Genomic DNA, 20,513 nt, shown 5'->3' on the forward strand with positions numbered 1-20,513 from the left:
CGCCTCAGCCAACCATCCCCCCAGCCCAGCCCGGCCCGGATTCGCCTCCAGCCAACCACCGCCCAGCCCGGCCAGGCCCCGCCTCCGCCTCCAGCCAACCACCGCCCGGCCCGTCCCGGGCTGGCCTCGCCTCGCCTCGCTTCGCCTGACCCGGCCTAAGCCCCGCCTCCTGCTCCCCCGGCCCCGCCCGGCGCGCTCAGCCTGTTCGTGCCCTGCCCGCCCCTCCGAGGGCCGCGGCGCCGGGGTGAGCAGGGGCTGCCGGGCGGAAAGGGGGGGAAGCGAGGGGCTCTCAGCTGCCTGGGCTGCCCTGCCCTGCCCTGCCGGCCACGTGCCCAGGCTCTAGCCGCACTACAGCCGCGTGGGCCTCACTGCCCTCGGCCCAGCTTGGGGGCGAGCCCAGCGGAGCTGCCAGGCTCCTCCGTGCACGGGGAACACGAGCGGGGTTCGGGCGGTGGGAGCGGGGTTCTGGCGGTGGGGGCGGTGGGAGAGGGGTTCTGGCGGTGGGAGCGGTGGGAGCAGGGTTCTGGCGGTGGGAGCATGGGGGCGGTGGGAGCGGGGTTCGGGCGGTGGGGGCGGTGGGAGCGAGGTTCGGGCGGGGGGAGCGTGGGGCGGTGGGAGCGGTGGGAGCGGTGGGGGCGGGGTTCTGGCGGTGGGAGCATGGGGGCGGTGGGGGCGGGGTTCTGGCGGTGGGAGCGTGGGGCGGTGGGAGCGGGGTTCTGGCTGCTGTGCCCCTGGCTGTGCTTCCCCAGCCGTCTGTGCAAGCAGCCAGAGGAACAGGCGCACCTAGCAATGAGCTGCTGCGGCACAGTGCGGGGCTTCGAGCGCGTTTATTCTCTGCAGGCAAAGAGGGTTTTCTTTACAAAGAGGGGGGAGCAGCATTATGCAGCCCCTTCAAGACACCACGGCTAGCAGGGGACTATGCTGACTCACAGGCACATCAGCCTCTGAGCTTCTCTTAACAGAGAGGGTCACACAAGCAGGAGCACGCTAACCTGGTCGTGCACAGGGATAAAAGAACAGTGTTTTGGCCATCAAATGGTGCAGTTGCTCTCTCCGAAGCGCCGGCACTTCATCAGTTTCAGATAGGTCTCCACCTTGTGCAGGTCTTTCTTGAAGCAGGACAACAGGCCGTAGTTTTTTAACAAGGCGTCTTCGTTCCGGAGATTGATGTCAAATTTGTCATAAGTGGGTCTGAGGACTTGAAATCCCCGAAGGCTTCCATCTTCCAGCTCCTGTGGGGACATGGCAGCTTAGATGGGAGGGAACAGCTCTTGGGCTGGCATATCAGAGCCCAAAGGGCTGGGCATGGAAACAGATGCCAAGGTGTCAGCACAGCGCAGTGCCTCCCAGTCTCAGCACTCCTGAAGCAGGTGCTTTCACAGGCATAGAAAGCCGGAGACAGCATTTAGGCAGGTGGTGTGGAGTGTGCTTAGCACACTTGCATGGGTGCTTTTGGGAGTTAGCACTGGCCTGTGAGAGGGAGTATGCTGGGGAGAGGAGCTGCTGTCAAACCCAGCACACCCATCTCATGGGTGAGCTCATCAGCTACCCAGGACAGGCAGCTGGGAGGGAGGGCGGGCAGGGGAGAGGTGTGATGGGGTGGAAAGGAGGGGCGGAAGGGAGGAGGTGATGTGGATCGCCCTCTATGAATTTTACCGAAGGGTATGCAGGATGCAAGCTCCTCTTTGGGATTCCTGTAGACCTTGGGATGGTCCTTTACCTGCTGCTTCCCTTCCCCCTTCCATTTTCTTCTTGTGGACTGCAAGTGCATACAGTATGTTTAAAATCCATGGTTCTCAACCCAGCCCCCCATGCTACAACAGAAGATAGTTTCCCATCTAGCCATAAAGGAGGTGGGGACTGTGTTGCTGTTCAGAGCTCCTGTTCCACTTGTGCACATTCTTTCACATACACATTTTCACAAGAGCAATTATATATGTACGGTTGTGGACATATTAAACTATAGTCTTCAGGAAGAAAGCTGGACAGGGCGCCAGACAAGACACAGTGGTGAGGGGATTGGATGTATGAAATGGCCTGGAGAGACTGCCGAGGTGTCTCAGTCACACAGCTGGTGAAAGAAACCTCTTTTCTCTTTAACATTTACAGTTCCAGTGGAGAAGTCTTTAGCTGATGTTACCAGGCTCATGCTGCTTCTGACTGAAAAGCTTTGTGCACCAGCTGGAGCTTCTTTTAGCTTCTTTTAGCTTTCTTGGCCTGGTAAGCACTGCTTGACATGGAAACCTGATTATTTGATTGGCTTGTCAGCATCACTCTGCCCAGGAATTGAGTACAAGTGTAAGTGAAACCAGTGAGGCTGCACAGGTGTACGTGGAGTGCTGTTGATGTGTGAGAAGGAAAGAACCCAGCTTGACTCTCAGGGCCAGACTTTTTTAGTTGCCTAAAGATGCAGCTGGATATGTAGGTGCCTAAGTCTCATAGGACTCCCAAGACACTTCTGAAAATCCCACTCAGCTGCTTTCTGCATCTTTAGACACCTAAATATTCTTACAGATCTGGGTTTCAGAGCCCAGGCTGAGTCTGCGGTGCTGGCAGTGTGGGAAAAATCCACTACCTTTGACTTATAAACTGAGCACACTCGAAATCCCTGAGAGACCATAAACACTTCCACTTTTTAAAAAGCCACTGTTCAGAGTATAACCACTATAAAGCAGCTGGACGGAGAAGCTTTGATTTTCCAGGGAAAGGGGGGGATAGATTATCCCTCTTCTTATAAAACTCCATACTCCCAGTGATGGAACACAAATATTTCCGGGCAGAAGCCTGCACTCCTTACACTCTGCTGAAGCTGATCGTTACAACAATATAAAAAAGCTGTAACACAAGTCTAAGGGCATGGAGAATCGCATCCCCCAGTGTGAAGTTTAGACCATTTGTGTTCTCCACTGATTGTATATAGAAAGGCTTTCTTCCTGTATCAGTGCATCTCACATGTGGCCACTTGAGCATGGAAAGGGCAGAGAAACAGGCAGGTGCAAGCTCATGTCAGTGATTATTTAGGTTATACATAGTTAGAAATATCAGCAGAATACTGAAAAAACTAGGCTCCTACCATTGCTGCGGTGGAGTTAAGATTACTTGAGGACACATAAATCTGCCTTTTTTTTTTTTTTACTGCAACTGACAATTTTCTCAACTTCTGTTTTTTCAAAATATTACAGGGCATATTTACATTAACACTGACAAAGTATTTTGTCAAGGGATATAGCAAGCTTTCTAACAGTGCCACTTACAAGACAGAGAAAGCCTATTAAAATATTGTTTAATGATAGGCTTGGAAAGGACTTTCTATTCTATCCTATCCTATTCTATTCTTTATTGGTTTTTATACTGCACTCATCACCATAGTATCTGAAAGCCTTCCAATATTGCAGTAAGCAATGTGACTAGCATATGTCACATGTTTGTTCATTCATCCTCTCCCAGGGGGAGAAGTGAGTGCAGGGGAGCATTTTGTTTTGATTTTTTTCATTTCTGTATCTGTACACAGTGCACACTTCCTCCCTCCCCACCCCACTCCCTCATACCCCTATCCCAATGGTCAACTTGGTAACGGTGTTGCCAATGTAGTCGTTTTCCAACCCCCCTGTAAATTCAAACACCACCTCTATCATTCTATTTCTGCGGGAAAACACTGGTCTACACATACGTGTTGCCATATGTTTATGTTAGAGAAGGAAAGTCAAAGAAATGCACTTTGCATTTGGAGCAGGAAGTGGAGAGGTTTGGGATGGTCCCTAGTCCCTGCGTGAGTTCATTCCACAGTCTTGAGCCAGCCCCCAAGAAAGCTCTGTCTGCTGGAGTCCAGGAGAGCAATATGATTCTGTAATCATGTCATGCTGCTTACCCTCATCAGAGCCTGGATACCTTCTTCTAAGTCCCTCAGTTTTTCATAGACTCTGTCTGAGGTGCCAAACACAAGGCTGTTGGTGAACACCCTGCTTAGGAACTGCACAGGGTTTAACCAGGACTGAATGAGAATCAGTGAAAACCGAAGCAGCTCCATGTCCTGAAATGAAAATAAATTGGGGTCAGAGCTCTGCAGGAAAGGTGTCTTCTAAGTAACAGGTTTGTGCTTTCCATTCTGAAACAGAATGTGACTGAAAAGAACTCTGGAGCACTGATTTATTTAAAATGAGATAAGTGATCTGGGGAGCCTCACCCAGAAATTCTCTTCTGTGTGGACAATATACTGTCCAAGCCTTCCCGATGTGTGATTTGTTACAGTTTATACCACAGCTGAAAACAAAGCCTGTCCTCTCCATGTGCAATACCCTTCAAGGTCATGCATGGTGAAAAGGGTGATGCAAAGAGCAGTGTCTCTTATAAAGCACCTTTCATCCCAGAGCATTTTGCACACCTTACATAGGCCAGTATTGCTTTACCCCCAAAGGAAGTGGAATGTGGCATCTGTCTAAGAGCTACACTACATGACAGCTTGGGACAGGAAGTGAGGAATCCTGATGATTCTACAAGGGAAGGTTAAAGAGACAGACTGGAATTCTCCAAACTAGAATTTGGCCAGGACACTTGGAACAACTCCTGCTCAGAAAAATGCCACAGGATGGTTAATGAGCACAAGTGGCTAAGTGCCTCTTGCTTTTATCTCCCTTTGGGAAGTTAATAACCTCCCCTGAGTACCATGCTTGGGCACTGCATTTAGTATTGTCTTTGATGGAATGTGCAGTTGACTACTTCATGGGCAGCCTGAACTTTGATCCTCAGGGGTCTCCTCTTCAGGTGCCCAGCCCAGTTTAGCTTAGCACATCATACTTAGCTGTAGTTTTACCGTGCAGGCAGTAAGGAGCTACCTCAGACAATGTAGGGTCCCACTGGAAACCCTCTTTTCGGAAGCAGCTCTGCTGCCAGTTGAAGAGAACTTACTGATTTCTGCTGGGCATCATCTTTTCCTGTGGGAGCAGGAATGGTTTCTGAATAACAAAATGCTGATTGGGAAATTTTGTTGGAATGCCTCTGCTCCTCTGGAATATAGGTCCGTTCCTGTGAAAACATCCCAAACACACTGAGAACTGTCCTTTCTAGTACCCTGGGAAGGGGACTGGGACCTTCTTCCTAGGCTGAACCGAAGAGTTACTGTTAACAAGACAGGAAAATGAAACAAAAAGTGACAGATGCTGTGAAGGGCTGGCAGATGGGAAATGGCATGCAATTCCAGTGATGAGCCAGCATGTTGGCCAAGTTACTAAGGCTAAAGATCAGCCTCTGACTAGGTCTGTGCTATGAAATAACACATGCAATATTCAGTTTAGCTTCTCAGAGGAAGGACGTAATCTGTTCATAGGCGCTGACTCCATGGGTGCTCCGGGGCTGGAGCACCCACCAGCAGCTCCCTGGCCCGTTCCAGCTCACCTCCACTCTGCCTCCTCCCAGGGGTGCATTGCTGCATCCAGCTTCTCTCCACTCCCTTCAAGCAGTTGTGCTGCAAAACAGCTGATTCGCGGCAAGCCTGGGAGGGAGGGGGGAGGTGGGGGAATGCAGTGCACTTGGGGAAGAGGTGGGGCCAGGGCAGCGATTTGGGGAAGAGGTCCAATAGGGGCAGGGAGGGGGCAGAGTTGGGACAGGGACTTTGGTGAAGGGGTTGGAATGGGGGTGGGGCGGGGAAAGGGTGGAGTTGGGCAGGCCCAGGGGCAGGGGGGCGCCAGCACCCATCGGCACCAGGGAAAGTTGGCCCCTATGATCCCGTTTGTATTTCTGCAAGCTAAGGTAGCAGAAAACCAGACGATTTTGGAAAGCCGAAGGTCTGCCAGCTCCACATGTAAATTATACACTCTTTGGACACAGTAAGTCTTGTAAAGATGTGTCATCCCCCATGGCTTGCAGGGGTGCTGATGCCAGGTTCCCTCAGTGAGGGTGGCCGAGCCACTGGGCTTTGGAAACTGAACTGTAATGCCGGTCACCATGAGGGGACAAGGAAATGTGGAGGGTGAGAAGGAGAATGGGGGGCTGGGGAGGGCAGGGAAACGTGAGGAAGAGGGAGGAGAGTGGGGTGCAGGAAGGAGACTAAAGGTGGTTGCTGGGAAAGGCGGGGAGACGGTGGAAGACATTGTATGGGAATATGGAGATTGGGATATAAATGAGTTTGGAACCCCTGCCAAGCATTGGGGAGAACTCCACAAACTGAACATGTCTGTGTTTGTGGGGGAAGATTATCCCATTTTCAAATAACGTGGGAGTCCAATGGCACGACCCCGTCATACTTACAAACTCTTTGTATGTGTCAGCAGCCAGCAGGTGGAGGTGCTGGGCCCTCAGCACGGCATTGGCAAACAGACTGGAGAGGGGCATGGCAGGGAAGGCTGCTGCCCCCCGTGGCCACTGCAGCCCTAGGATGATTGCAACAAAGAGCAGAGGAGAAAAATATGACCCTGCAAAAGAAAGGGGGGGGGGGGTGTCAGTGATCCTGGGGGCAGTGGCCTAATTACTGTTGGGGGTGGGTGGGGGGGAGGCTGCAATGAAGCCCCTTCCATCCCCTTTGCTCTTTCCAAGGCTGGCACATAGGGAAAGCTGATGGGGTCGGGGGGTCCAAAGGAGCAGCTGGTGACTGCTTCATACATTAAAGACCATCCTGATCATCTTTTTTCACCTCCTGGATAGCACAGGCCAGACAATCTCAACCTGCATCACAGCCAGAATTTCCAGTTGAGCTCAAGAGTCTCTCTCCGAAAGACATCCAGTCCTGACTGACTGACAGCAAGTGCCGGAGAATCCCCCATGTCCCTGAATAAACTGTTCCCATGATTAATTACCCTTGCCGTTACAAATGCGCTCCTTATTCCAGCATCAGCTTCCATCCACTGGCTCTTCTTCTGCCTTGTCTGCTGGATTAAAGAGCCCTCTATGATCAGAAATCTTCACCTCCTTGAGGTCCTTACAGATCAGGATCAAGTCACCTTTTTGGCTTTCTCTTGGACAATTAACAGGCCGAGTCTTCACTGAGAGGTTGGTCAATTTTGCCCCCACAGTTTGTGTTACTTAGACACCTGAGCCATTGATTATTCCACATATTATGGCCATAGATGTCTGGGTGATCTAAATTGTGTGCAATAACTGCAGGAGCAAAATAGCAGGCAGTTATTTGTAGCCCTCGTTTCCATCCCCCAAACCTGTCCATGCTGCTTTGTACCCTGGGATTCCAGTCTGCCAGGTTGCATGAGGCATTGTTTTTAGCCCTGAGTTCTTGAGAGAGGAGCCTCGAAAAGCAGCTCAGAACAAAAGTGGAGTGATAAAGGCATAGTCAGAATAATAGGATGCCGGAGGTCTGATATCTTGTGAACCATAGAGCATCTGCTCTGCCACTACTGCTGAGCTTTCCCAAGGGGGAATCACATTAGTGTCTGTCAGTCATACCTTTGAAACTGTCACGGGCTCTTCAAACCAGACAAAACCACAGACCGTCACAAACCATTTCCCAGAGAGGCATCTCAACAGGCTGAGCTACTCTGCTGATCAGAGCAATGCAGTGCCACCGAAAGCTGAGATCAGCCAGCATCTGAACGCAGAGCTCCCCAGACCAGACAAAGTGTATATGGCTTGAGAAAGGAGATAAAACTTGAAAAGCGGGGGTGAGGCAGGGCACAGCTAAGGGCCGAGCCAGACCAGCAGAGTATATCCTGAACCCTAGTGAACACAAGGTGTTACTGAGCCCAGAACAAAGAACACCTGGAATCGGAGTAAATATGTGTTGCTAATGAAAAGGGGAAAACACCCACTCAAGTGTCTCTTCCAAGACTGCCAGGTTTGCTCTCTTGGCACATGAGAGCACCCCCGCCCCCCAGGAGCCGACAAAGGGAAGAGAGCCTCCTGCACCCCACCTGCCAGACTACCATGGAGCCAGGCAGTATTTATCCCAGGTGATGCTGACCTGCAGCTGCAGGGCTGGGGATCAGTGAGGGGTGGAGCAAGGCTCCTTTGCAGCAGGGGTGTGGATGTGCTAGATGGGGCAGCTATGCTCTATTGCTCCAGCACCCCTGAACATACCCACATGCCCCAGCAAACCAGCTGTTTTATTATCTGTCATGGTCCAGGACCTCCTTGTGCTAGGCACTGTACAAAAAAAAGTAGAGATGATCCCTGCCCCAACAAGCTTACAACCCCTTTACATTGGCCACCCTTAGGATTAGTGCAATGGAGCTGAGCTTTAAAAGCCATAACTTAGAACTTCCTGACTTTTGTTTGATTAAAATGATAACCTCCCTGTTGCTTAGGAACACAGAAATCACCAGGCTGGATCAGATCTGAGGCCCTTCTAGTCCAGTATCCTGGCTCTAACACTGCCCAGCACCAGCTGCTTCAGAGGAAGGCGCAAGGACCCTGATTAGCAAGCAAGAAATAATCTGCCCCCACATATAGGTCCTGGCCTCTAATAGTTAGAGAGTGGCTTAAGCCCTGGAGCAGCATATTGAATATGCCTTCATAATAGAGATTATAACTCTGGATATTCCTGTGTCCATAGAAATGTCCAATCCCCTTTTAAAATTGCTAAATTCTTGGCCTCCACATCTTCCTGTGGCAGTGAGTTCCACAAGCTAATTACGCATTGTGTGAAAACGTATTTCCTTTATGGGTTTGAATGTCCCATCTTTTCCCACAGACAGTGAGTATACACTGCACACGACAATACTGTCCTTTCTCTGCACTGCGTTCCGCTCTCCTGAGCCTGCCCTGATGTTCCCAGTACTTTACAATTCTGATATAAAAAGGTACCTGAAGCCATTCCTCTTTGGTAAGTTGCAGTTGCTCAGGTGCTGTTTGAAGCTGGATGTTTCTAGGCTGGTAGTGGAAACCTTTGAACCATTCTTATATAGTGGGGTATCGTCATAATATTCATGCATGTTTCCATGAATGTGAGACATTAGTCCCCCCTGCCATATTGGTCTATGCATAAATGCATAGGTGTTCACAATGGTGTTACCTACTCAGAATTGTATTATACATAAATGTAAAATGTATCACGGATGTTTGCCTAGTGCTAAATTTAGCACTGAATGATCCCCCTATGTTCAGTTTATTGTAAATAGAGGTCATCTAGCAGAGATGTTCATCCCCAATTTCAGCAACCACTGAGTAACTCATCCTCTACATTGTTCACTGTGCCATGTAGAAAATGCACCTCCTCCTTGCTCTGCCCTGACAGGGACAGCTGATCGCTCAGGGAGGCCTTGAGAAGAAGCAAATGGGATACTTTGCAGTATTTGTTGCTTAGGACAACAAATGTCAGCTGCTCTCCAGAGCAGAATGACTGTGCATTAAAACATGGGCAGTGACGGATGGAGGGACAGATCCAGCAAAAGGGCCCCCACTCCCCCCTCCATGTGCTTGTCTATTGTCCCCCCTTTACATTGCAAAACCAGATCCAAACCCTATTCGTTAGGCTCCTGGTATTCTAAAGTACTTTAGAATTCTGTTACAAAGCCCTGGATTTATGTAGCGGAGCTGCGCTGAGTTTCACTGCAAATGGGGAATTCTGTTTTATTCTCTATCAGTTCTAATACTGTGTCATCACCATTGTGTCTGAGGATCTTCCAGTAGTGCATGAAATGACATGGCTCACATCTGTCATGTGCTGTTTGTTCATGAATGATCTGGAGGATGGCTTGAATTGCACCCTCAGCAAGTTTGCAGGTGACACTAAACTGGGCAGAGTGGTAGATACGCTGGAGGGTAGGTATAGGATACAGAGGGATCTAGACAAATTAAGAGGATTGGGCCAAAAGAAATGTGATGAGATTCAACAAGGACAAGTGCAGAGACCTGCACTTAGGACAGAAGAATCTCATGAACTGCTACAGACTAGGGACCGAGTGGCCAGGCAGCAGTTCTGCAGAAAAGGACCTGGGGTTACAGTGGACGGGAAGCTGGATATGAGTCGACAGTGTGCCCTTGTTGCCAAGAAGGCTAACGGCATTTTGGGCTGTATAAGTAGGGGCATTGCCAGCAGATCAAGGGACGTGATCATTTCCCTCTATTTGGCATTGCTGAGGCCTCATCTGGAGTACTGTGTCCAGTTTTGGGCCCCACACTGCAAGAAGGATGTGGAAAAATCGGAGAGAGTCTAGTGGAGGGCAAAAAAATGATTAGGGGGCTGGAGCACATCACCTATGAGGAGACGCTGAGGGAACTGGGATTGTTTAGTCTGCAGAAGAGAAGAGTGAGGGGGGATTTGATAGCTGCTTTCAATTACCTGAAAGGGGGTTCCAAAGAGGATGGATCTGGAGAGGTGGGGGGTGTTAGAAGGTCTGCATGGCAGTCACCACCTCTTGCCAGCCTTCTCTTGGTCTCTGCTGCAGGCCTCCTGCCCCTGTCTTCCCTGCTTCTGGCCATTGAACTGGGGCCCTTCTCATGGCACTCCTATGCAATGTTCTGGACCCATCAGACACTGCTGATGAAAGCACCGAGGGCCATCTAGCTTGGTCTGCACCCCTACACGTGATCCAGCTCTCCTCAACTCTCCTTTGGGCTCATCGTCCAGGGCAAGCAGCCCCCCCCCCAGGTGCTGGATCCAGGGATGCAAGGTTTGATGTAGGCTCGTTAATAAACACACTGTTTGGAGGACGAGTGTGGTGTGTTCCTGGAAGCCACTCGGTGTTTGTATCCTGTAGGCGCGACAACGTCAGAGAGTAAATGTCAGGTTCCTGGGCAGGGAGAGCACTGGATCCTGCTGCTACCACGTATCTGGTAACTGAGGAGCCAGCAGCATCTGGGGGTGTTTTTCTCCTGCCACTCCAGAACGTGTTTGAAGATGTCAGGCTGTGTCAGGTGCACACAGGAGGTGCCCTGCCCAGCAGTCAGGGACTGGGTAAGACTCAGTTCCTGGGGAGATGGAATCCTCTAGGAATAGCAGTGTGTATGGCACTTCACACAGTGGGGGTCACTCGGTGGCAGTGTACCGAAAACACACCACCAAGGCAGCGACCTGCGTTACAAGAACATTCTGTAGGTTGCTAAGTCGAGCACTTGGAAGTTGCAGATTGACACAACTTTCATTCTTCCCCCTTGTGCGTGCAACCTGGCTATTGAATGAGGCAGGGGTGCAATGGGAAACCTGTGTGGGATCGTGAAATCATAGACTGTACCTGACGTGCGTGTCCAAAGGGCAGAACAAGGGCCGACAAGCAACCAGAAGGTGTACAGCTGGCATTTCCAAACTTGTGAGCACCCAAAATAACTGTTTTGTAACCTCAATTTACTTCAGGCAATATCCTAGGGGGGTTTTATGAAGAAAAACCAGATTCTGTTATGCACAGTGGTGATGAGCCCCTCACTGTGCATCAGCAGTAGAGTTTTAACCCTGAGCCATTAGCATTTCGGCAGAGATTGCTCACACTGAGGCTACAGGATTCTATTATCTGGGGCCAGGCAAGGTGTTGGTCCAGGGGGAAGGGGCTGCTGGGCCCAGGTGCTGGTTGATTGGTTGGGGATGCAGGGGAGCTGGCTCATTGTGCTCTCTGTCTCTCTCGACTTCCAGAACTGGGGGAACTTCATACCCTCGTGTTATCCCAAGAGGGTGGGAATGGGCCACTGGGGCCAAGGGCTCGGTCCTGGGGAGGTTTCCAGTCCTGCTCTCTCTCCATCCTCAGCACTGCAGCTAGTCTGGCAGCTCCCAGCTGTGCCCAGCCCAGCACATGTTGCTACTGCTGCTGCTTTGGGGGAGGCAGACACCCAGCTCTCTTGAATGCACATGGATTTAGTTCTTATTTTGGCAGGATGCCAAAAATTTCCTGCGAAATGGCTGTTTTCCCATTTATATCTCAGCAATAGCGGAACAGGATTTTATGAAACAAAGAAGAGGCACTTCACTAGCCCAAGGCTGTCCCCCTGGCTGAGTACCAAGGACCTGCTGCGAACAACAAAGGTGGGAGAGCGACAAGAATCCTTTCTGATGGAAAGTAATCGGCAACCCAAATATGCGGACTGCTGCCAGATCCCTCTGGCGGTGCTGCCAGCTCTTGCAGTTTGCATGTTATGTTGTTTGGTGTTTTTCTTAAAGCCTCAGGTCCAGGACTGATGTAAGCGCATGAGAATCTCATTGAAACCCCCTTCCAGAACCCGAGAAAAGGTTGAAAACGTGGCCCCTAAGGGCTCCACAATCAAGGTGAAGACGAGGACCGCCACATTCATTGCTGTTAAAAATCTCATGATTGGTAAGCCATCCTCGGGTGTTTTGAATGCGTGGAGTTAGTGACCCTGAGGCAGGTTCAGTGCCACCTGCTCCCCCCGCTTCAGGTAGAGTGTGTCTGGGATGACGATGGGTGAGATGCCCTCACTGATCCTGGGCTGTTTTGGCCCCTGCTGGCCCAGGTTGGGGGGAAGCAGGCAGGTGGCGGCTCTTCATCTCTTCCCCCAGCTATGCTCTGCTGCACACACAGGATGTGCTGCACACACAGGATGTGCTGCACATGCAGGATGTGCTGCAGTTTCTTTCTGTTTCCTGCCTGCGGAAGGGACAGCGTTAGCCCTGCTCTGTGAAACAACAGGAAAGAAACAGTTTGGGTTCAGTGAGTTGCAGGAAACAAGCCCAGCCCATGAAGCAACTGTCAGCGCGAAATCCTCTCGCATCCTTCCAACCTGCCCTCAACGCTATAGCACACTGGTGGGTGGGAGTGCAGTGTATTTGTGTGACAGTAGCGACTAGAGCCCCCTTCCCACCCCCGGGATCAGGGCCCACTGGGCTGGGTGCCGTGCACACACGGGAAGAGTCCACACTTGCCCCAGGTTGCTTACAGTCAGCAGGTGGGGAGCAGGCAGCGAGATATTTGCAGTGAGGGTGAATGGCAAAGGCCATGCTGGGGCCACGTACCCTCACTGCAAGGGCAGGTCTGCACTGCAAAGAGAGCTGCTGTGTATTTCACTTGGGTTAGCTGGCCAAGGTTAAAATAGAAGTGAAGACTTGGCAGTTTGGCTTTTAACAGAGGTTAGCAGCTCGAGCCGTAGCCTGTGGGGCAGTCAGATGCTGAACTGGAGCCAGAAGTGAGTTGCTGCAGCCTCACTGCTGTGCTACCCTGAGTTCGCTAATCCCAGGTAACACACCCTTTGAGCCTGCGGGAGAGGTGTGAAGGGGCCTGCTCAGCAGTGAGTGTCTGGCCCCGCCGGTCTGAAGGAAAGACTGAGAGAAGCCTGTGGAGGTGAGAAAGGGTTGGGCTGGGTGAGTACGGTCACTTCCGCACCAGCCGCCTACCCTCCCTGGAAGCTCCCATCTCAGGTGAAGAGCACCCCAGTTCAGTGTAGCTTTCCCAGTGAAACCAATGGCTCCAGGATGCCCTCAATGCAAAGTGAGCAAAGGGTTCACACCAGCCTTGCTGGGTCTGGTTCTAAAATGACTGAGTAGGGGGCACAGACAAGGCCTAAGGGAGTCAGGTACCCAATCCCATTGCCCTGCCCTGTGTGCCTAACTCCCTTGGGGTCCTTGTAAATCCCAGGTTGAACTCCGGGAGAAAGAATTTGCCCATCCGTAAGTGACTTGTGGTATTTACATACTACATTACAGAATCCGTCAGTGGTTTGTGAACCAGTGACTGTTTAATTACAACAAATTACTGACTAATTCAGCTACAGCGTTAAAACAATGCTAAGATGTTCTGATACTGCCCCTCCCGCACCCTTGGCCATCACAGAGATAGGGTGACCAGACAGAAAATACGAAAAATTGGGATGGGGTGGGGGGTAATAGGAGCCTATATAAGAAAAAGACCCAAAAATCGGGACTGTCCCTATAAAATCGGGACATCTGGTCACCCTACACACACAGAGCAGGGACCCTCCTCTTCCCCACCCTCCCGCATTGCACAGAGCTAAAGTATGCTCCTCCCCCATCCTTGGGCATCGCACAGAGCACTCTGTACCCAAAACACCCTGGCACCCCATATTTATCATGGTGATATGATTATGATATATGTGGTACAGAGTATGCCTTGTGAGGTAACATTCTAAGACCCTTGATCTGTTGAACATTAATAATATCCTGTTGGGCTGTATGCATGATCATTGTATGTGAAGTTATGAAGTTTTGCTACATGTGTGTTACTGAAATATGGTGTAAGATTGGGAACAGCCACAACCAATCTTTCAGGTACAATAATGGAACAACCAGATACTGCTGATGGCCCATTAAGGGGACTCCACACTACAAAGGACTATCGCAGGAATCTATGTACAATGAAAACCTCTCAGCGATAGCACATCAACAATGGACACAGCTTGATTCACATCCTAGCAAATGATCTATAGCTCCTCCTATAAAGGAGGGAAAACAACATAATCACTTGGCCTCCCACTCCTCCCCCACAACTCAACACCTGGAAACACCTCTGGAGGACAAAGACTGAATGGGGGAGGTGGTCCCAGGCTGGAAAGGAGAATCCCAGCCTGTGTATTCAGGAACTATACCATCTACCAGGGTGAGACACTGCTTAATTCAAATCCTGTCTAGTTTATAGAATTCAGACTGTGGTTTTAATTTCATTTCTTAGGTAACTAACTTTGATCTGTGCATTTATTACTTACAATCACTTAAAATCTATCTGTCTGTAGTTAATAAACCTGGTTTTATATCTTACTTAAAACAGTATGTTCGGTTGAAGTGCCTGAGGAATCTCCTCAGTGTACAAAAGCTGGGGCACATCCGCTTTCTCTTTTAGAAGTGGCGGACTGGGAAATAAACGTACACTGACCAGGCTTCTGACCAGGGCAAGAGGGTATAGGTGTGGGGTCCTATGCTGGGGAGCTTGGAGAATTGTCTGGAGTCTGTCTATTGTTGGTTCATGAGTGGCTAGGAGAGGATTCATGAGTGGCTAGCAGCTGGTTGTTTGCCTGCCTGTGGATGGCTGTGCAGGTGCAGGACCTGGAGAGGATTGTCACAGCATCACAATGTGAGAGGGGGTCCAGGCTGGTGAGACAGAGGGCTCAGCAGTACCCCAGTTCTAGACTGCACCCCAGGGAACCCGTCACACCTGTCCCCTCCCGCACCCCAGGCACACAGCAGGGACCCTTCCCTCCCCCAACCCAGGCACTGCATAGAGCAGGAACCCACCCCTCCCCCACCACTGGGTATCACTCATGCCAGGGTGCTGTTTTGATCCACTTTGGCACAGTGTAGCCATGGTGTGAGTCGGGATCACACTGGGGCTGGGTCAAGCCTGTTAGTCTTATGTCTCAGTGTCCCAGGCCTGTGGGTACCTTATCATGGCACGTGTGAATGTGGGGCCATTGCAGCCCCGAGGTTTCCACTTTGCCATTGCACCTTGTCTGGGGAGAGTGCCCCTTTCTCTGGCTGGTGCTGCCGTCCCTGCAGCCAGCTCAACGATCCCAGCTGGGTAATGGGGCTGGGATAGGCCCTGAATGACAAACTCTCCACCCCCTGCTCTCCAAGCAGACATTGTGCTGGGAAAGCCGCGAGGCAAACGCTGTGGGCACAGCTGGGGCCTGATGTGACGAACTGGGAAAGTTCTTAAATATCTGGCAGAGCAAAGGGCCAGTGCACCTAAATGCCTGGCACTCTGTCTCCTAGCAACTGATGGCCTGGGCCCCTCCCCTGCAAAGGTGCCAGCTGAAGGTGTTGGAGACAAAGGGATCAGGTGACCTCCTGGCCCAGGAAAGGGGCTGAGCAGAGAGGAGGGGCTGGGAGGGGTTGTGAGTCTGGGGCTGGCTGGGGTCAAGGGTGGAGGGCAGACCTGGGGGTCTGGCTCACTGCCCCCCAGAATGGACCCAGCCGAGGGGTCCGGTTCGCTGTATCTACAAGCTCTGTTTTAGACCCTGTTCCTGTCATCGAATAAACCTCTGTTTTACTGGCTGGCTGAGAGTCACGTCTGACTGCAAAGTGGGGGTGCAGAACCTGGTGGCTTCCCCAGGACCCCGTTGGGGTGGACTCGCTGTGGGAAGTGCACGGAGGGGCAGAGGATGCTGAATGCTCCAAGGAGAGACCCAGGAGGTGAAGACGTGTGAGCTTCTTGCCCTGAACAAGTCTGCTCCAAGGGAGAGGAGGCTCCCCAAAGTCCTGACTGGCTTGGTGGGGAGCAGTTCCAGAGCATCGCCCGGTGACTCCGTGACAACTGGTGGCAGCGGCGGGACGTACTGCACCCCGTGAATGGCGCTGCTTGCAGTAAGTGACTGGGGAGCAGTAAAACAGAGGAGGGATAATGAGGACCAGGCGTGCTGAAGGCTCAGAGAGGGATGGTTTCAGGGGGCGGTTAACGTCTGGGAGTGTGTGACCAGCGAGAAGGACTGTTGGAGTAACGGGGTCCCCTTGAGGACTGCAATGAGCAGTCTCAGGGGCGGAGGAGCTTGCCGCTCGAACCTGGGAGAGAGAAGGATTTTGCAGTAGCAGGGTTCCCCTGGGGATTGCAGGAGCAGTCCCAGGGGCGGAGGAGTCTGCAGCTCGACCCTGGCAAAGAGGTGGTGACCACGAGAAGGGCTGGCACACCCGGGGTTCTTCCTGGAAACCATGGGGGAGCCAAGAGCACACAGGCCTGTGAGTCCAGAGCCACTTGCGAATGGTGAAGTGATGGCCTATCACCATCTCCTTGAGAAGGACATTATGATCCTGTGCACAAAGAGAGGGTTACGCATGAGGAAATTCACCAAGGCACAGTTAATCGTGCAGTTGGAGGAGAAGCACTGCTCTGAGGAGCAGATTCCTGGCCCAGATGGGGCTACAAGAGGATCTGAGAGCAGCTGGAGCATCAGCCAGGCATCCCCGGGAGTCTGGTCCCTAGTCAGACGAGGGTCTTCACGATTGGGTTCCCCATCAGGAGATTGGAGACGGATGGGATGGGAGCAGAGCCCGAGAGAGCGAGACGACCGTGAGAGAGAGCAAGAGCCCGAGGAAAAGCTGCAGGAGAAGCAGCAGCAGCGTGGACTGGTGATGGTGGAGCAGAGAGACATAGGGGGCTGCCCAGGGGTCAGTGGGGAAACAAGCCTGCGGGGGCAAGACCCTGGGACAGAGAGAACTGTGGTGGTGCAGCCCCAGATGCTGAGGGACTGTGGGACCTGGGTGAAGTTCCCTGGGGTGAAGCCCCTCACCCTGCCTATGGCCCAGATCCCTGTGCAGACCCAGGAGGCGTCGGGCTGGCTGGTAGTTGGGGTTCTCTAGGATATCGGCTGGGGAGGCCCTGTTGGGGGGTGACTGTCTCCCCATGGGACAGGATCCAGGCCCCGCTCCTGTAACGGCCGAGGGTTTGAATTCAAATCCAGGGAACCAATTGGCTAGGATGGAAATGGTCAGTGAAAATGCAAATGACCTGGCTGGCAGGGGGGAGGGGCTGCTGGGCTCAGGATACCTGCCTACCTGTAACCAAGCCCCCTGGGGCTGAGTGGGAGGGAGAGATGCTCCCCGCCCCCCTGCACACCGGAGAGGGGGCTCACGCTGGCTCTGATGCTGAGACCAGAGCAGAGAGCTCGCTGCCTGCCCCCACTGGGACAGCAAGGGCAGCGCTGAGCACGGGGGGAGCTGAGACCCCAGCTGAGTGGGGGGACACCCGGGCAGGACAGGTCAGCTGCCAACCAGGTTTGCCTGATCCAGACGTGCTGCTGGGAAGCGATTACACGGCAGGAAGGGAGCTACCAGGGACAGGGATCAGGGGGGCTGTGACCCCAGGTCCAGCCAGCGAGAGGGAGCAGGTCCCACTCCCTGCCCCACCTGCTGAATCCCAGACCGAGCTGCAGAGGGATCCCTCCTTGGAGAAGCTGAGAGAACTTGCTGGCCACAGCACTGCAAACCCCCTTGGGGAAGGCTGCAGGGACAGAGTCCTGCAGGAGGAGGGATTCCTGTACCGGGAATGGGCTCCCCAAGGGGAAGTAGAACTGGGGGGGATCGGGAGGCAGCTGGTGGTGCCCTAGGAATCCACAGGGTTCTTCCCTTTCGAGCTGCTGGATGGGAGGAGAGTGAGGGGACCCCTGAACCTGAAGAGGGAGGAGTGGATGAAGAAGGGGGAAGACCCCCGGGGGATCTCTTCCCTGAGGTGGGAGCCATTCTCCCCATCAGGTGTTCCCCATTCAGAGTCACTGGGAAAGCAGCCCAGAACCTGGAGAGAGAGGTCAGGGACATGCTGGCTTTAGATGGGATCCAGCCATTTTACAGCCCATGGGCCTCACCCGTGGGGCTGATCCCCAAGGGAGACAGGATGATCTGGTTTTATGGGGGCTATCAGAAGCTTAAAGCCATCACAGTGTCCGATGCCGACCCCATGCCTAGGCCTGGGGAGATTCTAGACAAGCTGAGAGGGATGGAGAACTTGGCCCTGGCAGACACTAATAACATGTGCATCTTTAGCCAAACCTGGAAGAAACAGGTGTCCCAGGTGAAGAGGGGGCTGGTCTGCCTCAAGGAGGTGGGACTGACGGTAAAAGCTGGAAAGTGCAAGGGGGGACGGCAGAGGTGTTGTGTCTGGGCCACAAAATTGGAAGCGGCTGCCCAAGCCCAAAGCTGGCAAAGGCCAAGATGGGGGCTCTTAACCAAGGGAGCCCGAATCACAGACCAGAGTGCTGGGAAAAGACCCAATCGCAGCTTGAAGCGCAGGGGTACTGGGGTGGCAAAGGGTGTGGGCTGCATAAACCTTCCCACATGCGGCCTGCAAGTGCCATCAAGCACACCCGACCTAAGGGAGGGCGTGAGACTGGACTGTCCTGGTGTAACTCACACCAAGGGATGGGAGAGATGCTGGGGCATCCATGGGAACCTTGGCGGGTTCGAACTTCCCCAGGTCACTGGCTGATGTGACCTCGCTCAGTTCGGTCTCGAAGGGGGGAGAGATGTGACGAACTGGGAAAGTTCTTAAATATCTGGCAGAGCAAAGGGCCAGTGCACCTAAATGCCTGACACTCTGTCTCCTAGCAACTGATGGCCTGGGCCCCTCCTCTGCAAAGGTGCCAGCTGAAGGTGTTGGAGACAAAGGGATCAGGTGACCTCCTGGCCCAGGAAAGGGGCTGAGCAGAGAGGAGGGGCTGGGAGAGGTTGTGAGTCTGGGGCTGGCTGGGGTCAAGGGTGGAGGGCAGACCTGGGGGTCTGGCTCACTGCCCCCCAGAATGGACCCAGCCGAGGGGTCCGGTTCGCTGTATCTACAAGCTCTGTTTTAGACCCTGTTCCTGTCATCGAATAAACCTCTGTTTTACTGGCTGGCTGAGAGTCACGTCTGACTGCAAAGTGGGGGTGCAGAACCCGGTGGCGTCCCCAGGACCCCGCTGGGGTGGACTCGCTGTGGGAAGCGCACGGAGGGGCAGAGGATGCTGAATGCTCCAAGGAGAGACCCAGGAGGTGAAGCTGTGTGAGCTTCTTGCCCTGAACAAGTCTGCTCCAAGGGAGAGGAGGCTCCCCAAAGTCCTGACTGGCTTGGTGGGGAGCAGTTCCAGAGCATCTCCCAGTGACTCCGTGACACCTGAATCTTGGGGGTCCTGGCACTGAAGGCATGAGCTGGCCTCAGTCAGGGCCGGCTCCAGCCACTAGTGAAGGCAGCAGGTGATTGGGGTGGCCAATACAAAGAGGTGGCACTCCATTCGGTATCGGGGCCGCACCTCCGGCTCTTTGGCGGTAATTCAGTGGCGGGTCCCTTGGTCCCTCTCTCCCTCTTTGAGCTGCCGCCTGAGTGCGAAGAGTAAGAGAGGGAGTGAAGAACCCACCGCCAAAGAATGAAGCGGTGTGATTGAGTGGCCGCCAAAGTGCTGCCGATCACTGGGGTTTTTTTGGTTTTTTTTTTGCCGCTGGGGGCAGCAGAAAAGCTGGAGCTGGTTTGGGCTCAGTGGGTACATCTGCACTGCAGCTGGGTGTGTGCCTCTCACACCGGGCAGACAGACACATGCCAGCTCCACTCAATAGCAGCGTGGCCATCGCAGCTGGGAGATGGATGGGCTAGTCACCAGAGCTCAGAGCTGGGGGATCAGGAGGGCTGTACTTAGATGACTAGTCATGTCACTGCCTGGGACACAACGGCCACACTTCTGTTTTTAATTCTAACTCAAACAGAGCTAGCACACATCTGTCTGTCCAGGCTGGTTGCTTGGAGTGCTCAGCACTCTGCAAAGCAGGTCCTGGCTAGCCAACTCTGTTTGCTAATGGCTTCATACTTGCTTCTCTGGCAGATGTTCTCGGTCCAGTAGATCTTAGGGCCATGCAGGTAGAAGCAACGGCAGAATGTGGCCCCTGTGTCTGAGGGGGGAGAGTTACGCACTGTTGTTGTGAGCAGCTGCTGACGTATTGGGTACAGGCGCAATTACACTTGTTTGCATGTTATTGTTCTGGTAATATAAAATCTGTGCTCCAGAAATAAGACATCGTCCATCCATCTGCCAGAAGCCCCATTCCGTGGAAACCGGATACTGTGTCAGCAGCCTCACCTGCGCTGAATTTGGAAAGTGCTGGGTAAATCCAAGAGAGGAGTGTGTGCATAGGACCATCTGGCCAGGACCCTGTCAGCAGTGAGCGGTAAAGACACATTGTGGCTGCGAAAAGGGCCTGATGCTTTAGCCAAAGCTGCTTAATGTCACAT

At 52.8% G+C, this 20,513-nt stretch overlaps 1 protein-coding gene and 1 long non-coding RNA gene across 4 annotated transcripts; one reads left to right on the forward strand and one right to left on the reverse strand.

Moving 5' to 3' along the window:
* Window positions 1-209: 209 nt before the first annotated feature.
* LOC115639184 lies at window positions 210-14,572 on the forward strand. Of its 3 annotated transcripts, XR_003997624.1 has the most exons (5): window positions 210-244; window positions 2,110-2,220; window positions 11,794-11,893; window positions 12,029-12,182; window positions 14,108-14,572. It is a non-coding gene; the product is annotated as an uncharacterized LOC115639184 (long non-coding RNA). The 3 variants fall into 3 exon arrangements; XR_003997626.1 differs by lacking the exon at window positions 2,110-2,220; XR_003997625.1 differs by lacking the exons at window positions 210-244; window positions 2,110-2,220 and adding an exon at window positions 10,205-11,189.
* Window positions 737-5,476, reverse strand: LOC115639183 (somatotropin). Its single transcript, XM_030541637.1, has 3 exons — window positions 4,906-5,476; window positions 3,869-4,030; window positions 737-1,232 (listed from the first exon to the last, which is right to left on the reverse strand). Exons 1-3 carry the CDS (start codon window positions 5,032-5,034, stop codon window positions 1,032-1,034), a joined length of 492 nt encoding a protein of 163 aa, XP_030397497.1. The 5' UTR covers window positions 5,035-5,476; the 3' UTR covers window positions 737-1,031.
* Window positions 14,573-20,513: the final 5,941 nt, after the last annotated feature.

Source organism: Gopherus evgoodei, chromosome 23 (assembly GCF_007399415.2).
Source record: "Gopherus evgoodei ecotype Sinaloan lineage chromosome 23, rGopEvg1_v1.p, whole genome shotgun sequence".
Classification (NCBI taxonomy): domain Eukaryota; kingdom Metazoa; phylum Chordata; order Testudines; family Testudinidae; genus Gopherus; species Gopherus evgoodei.

What these genes read in the sequence shown, in the direction of transcription:
- LOC115639183 (XM_030541637.1), bottom strand. Translation starts at nt 5,034, where the DNA reads ATGTTTTCACAGGAACGGACCTATATTCCAGAGGAGCAGAGGCATTCC. An exon ending in ATGATGCCCAGCAGAAATCA is followed by an intron (nt 4,031 to 4,905) that starts GTAAGTTCTCTT and finishes TTTTCATTTCAG; the next exon opens with GACATGGAGCTGCTTCGGTT. An exon ending in GTATCCAGGCTCTGATGAGG is followed by an intron (nt 1,233 to 3,868) that starts GTAAGCAGCATG and finishes ATGTCCCCACAG; the next exon opens with GAGCTGGAAGATGGAAGCCT.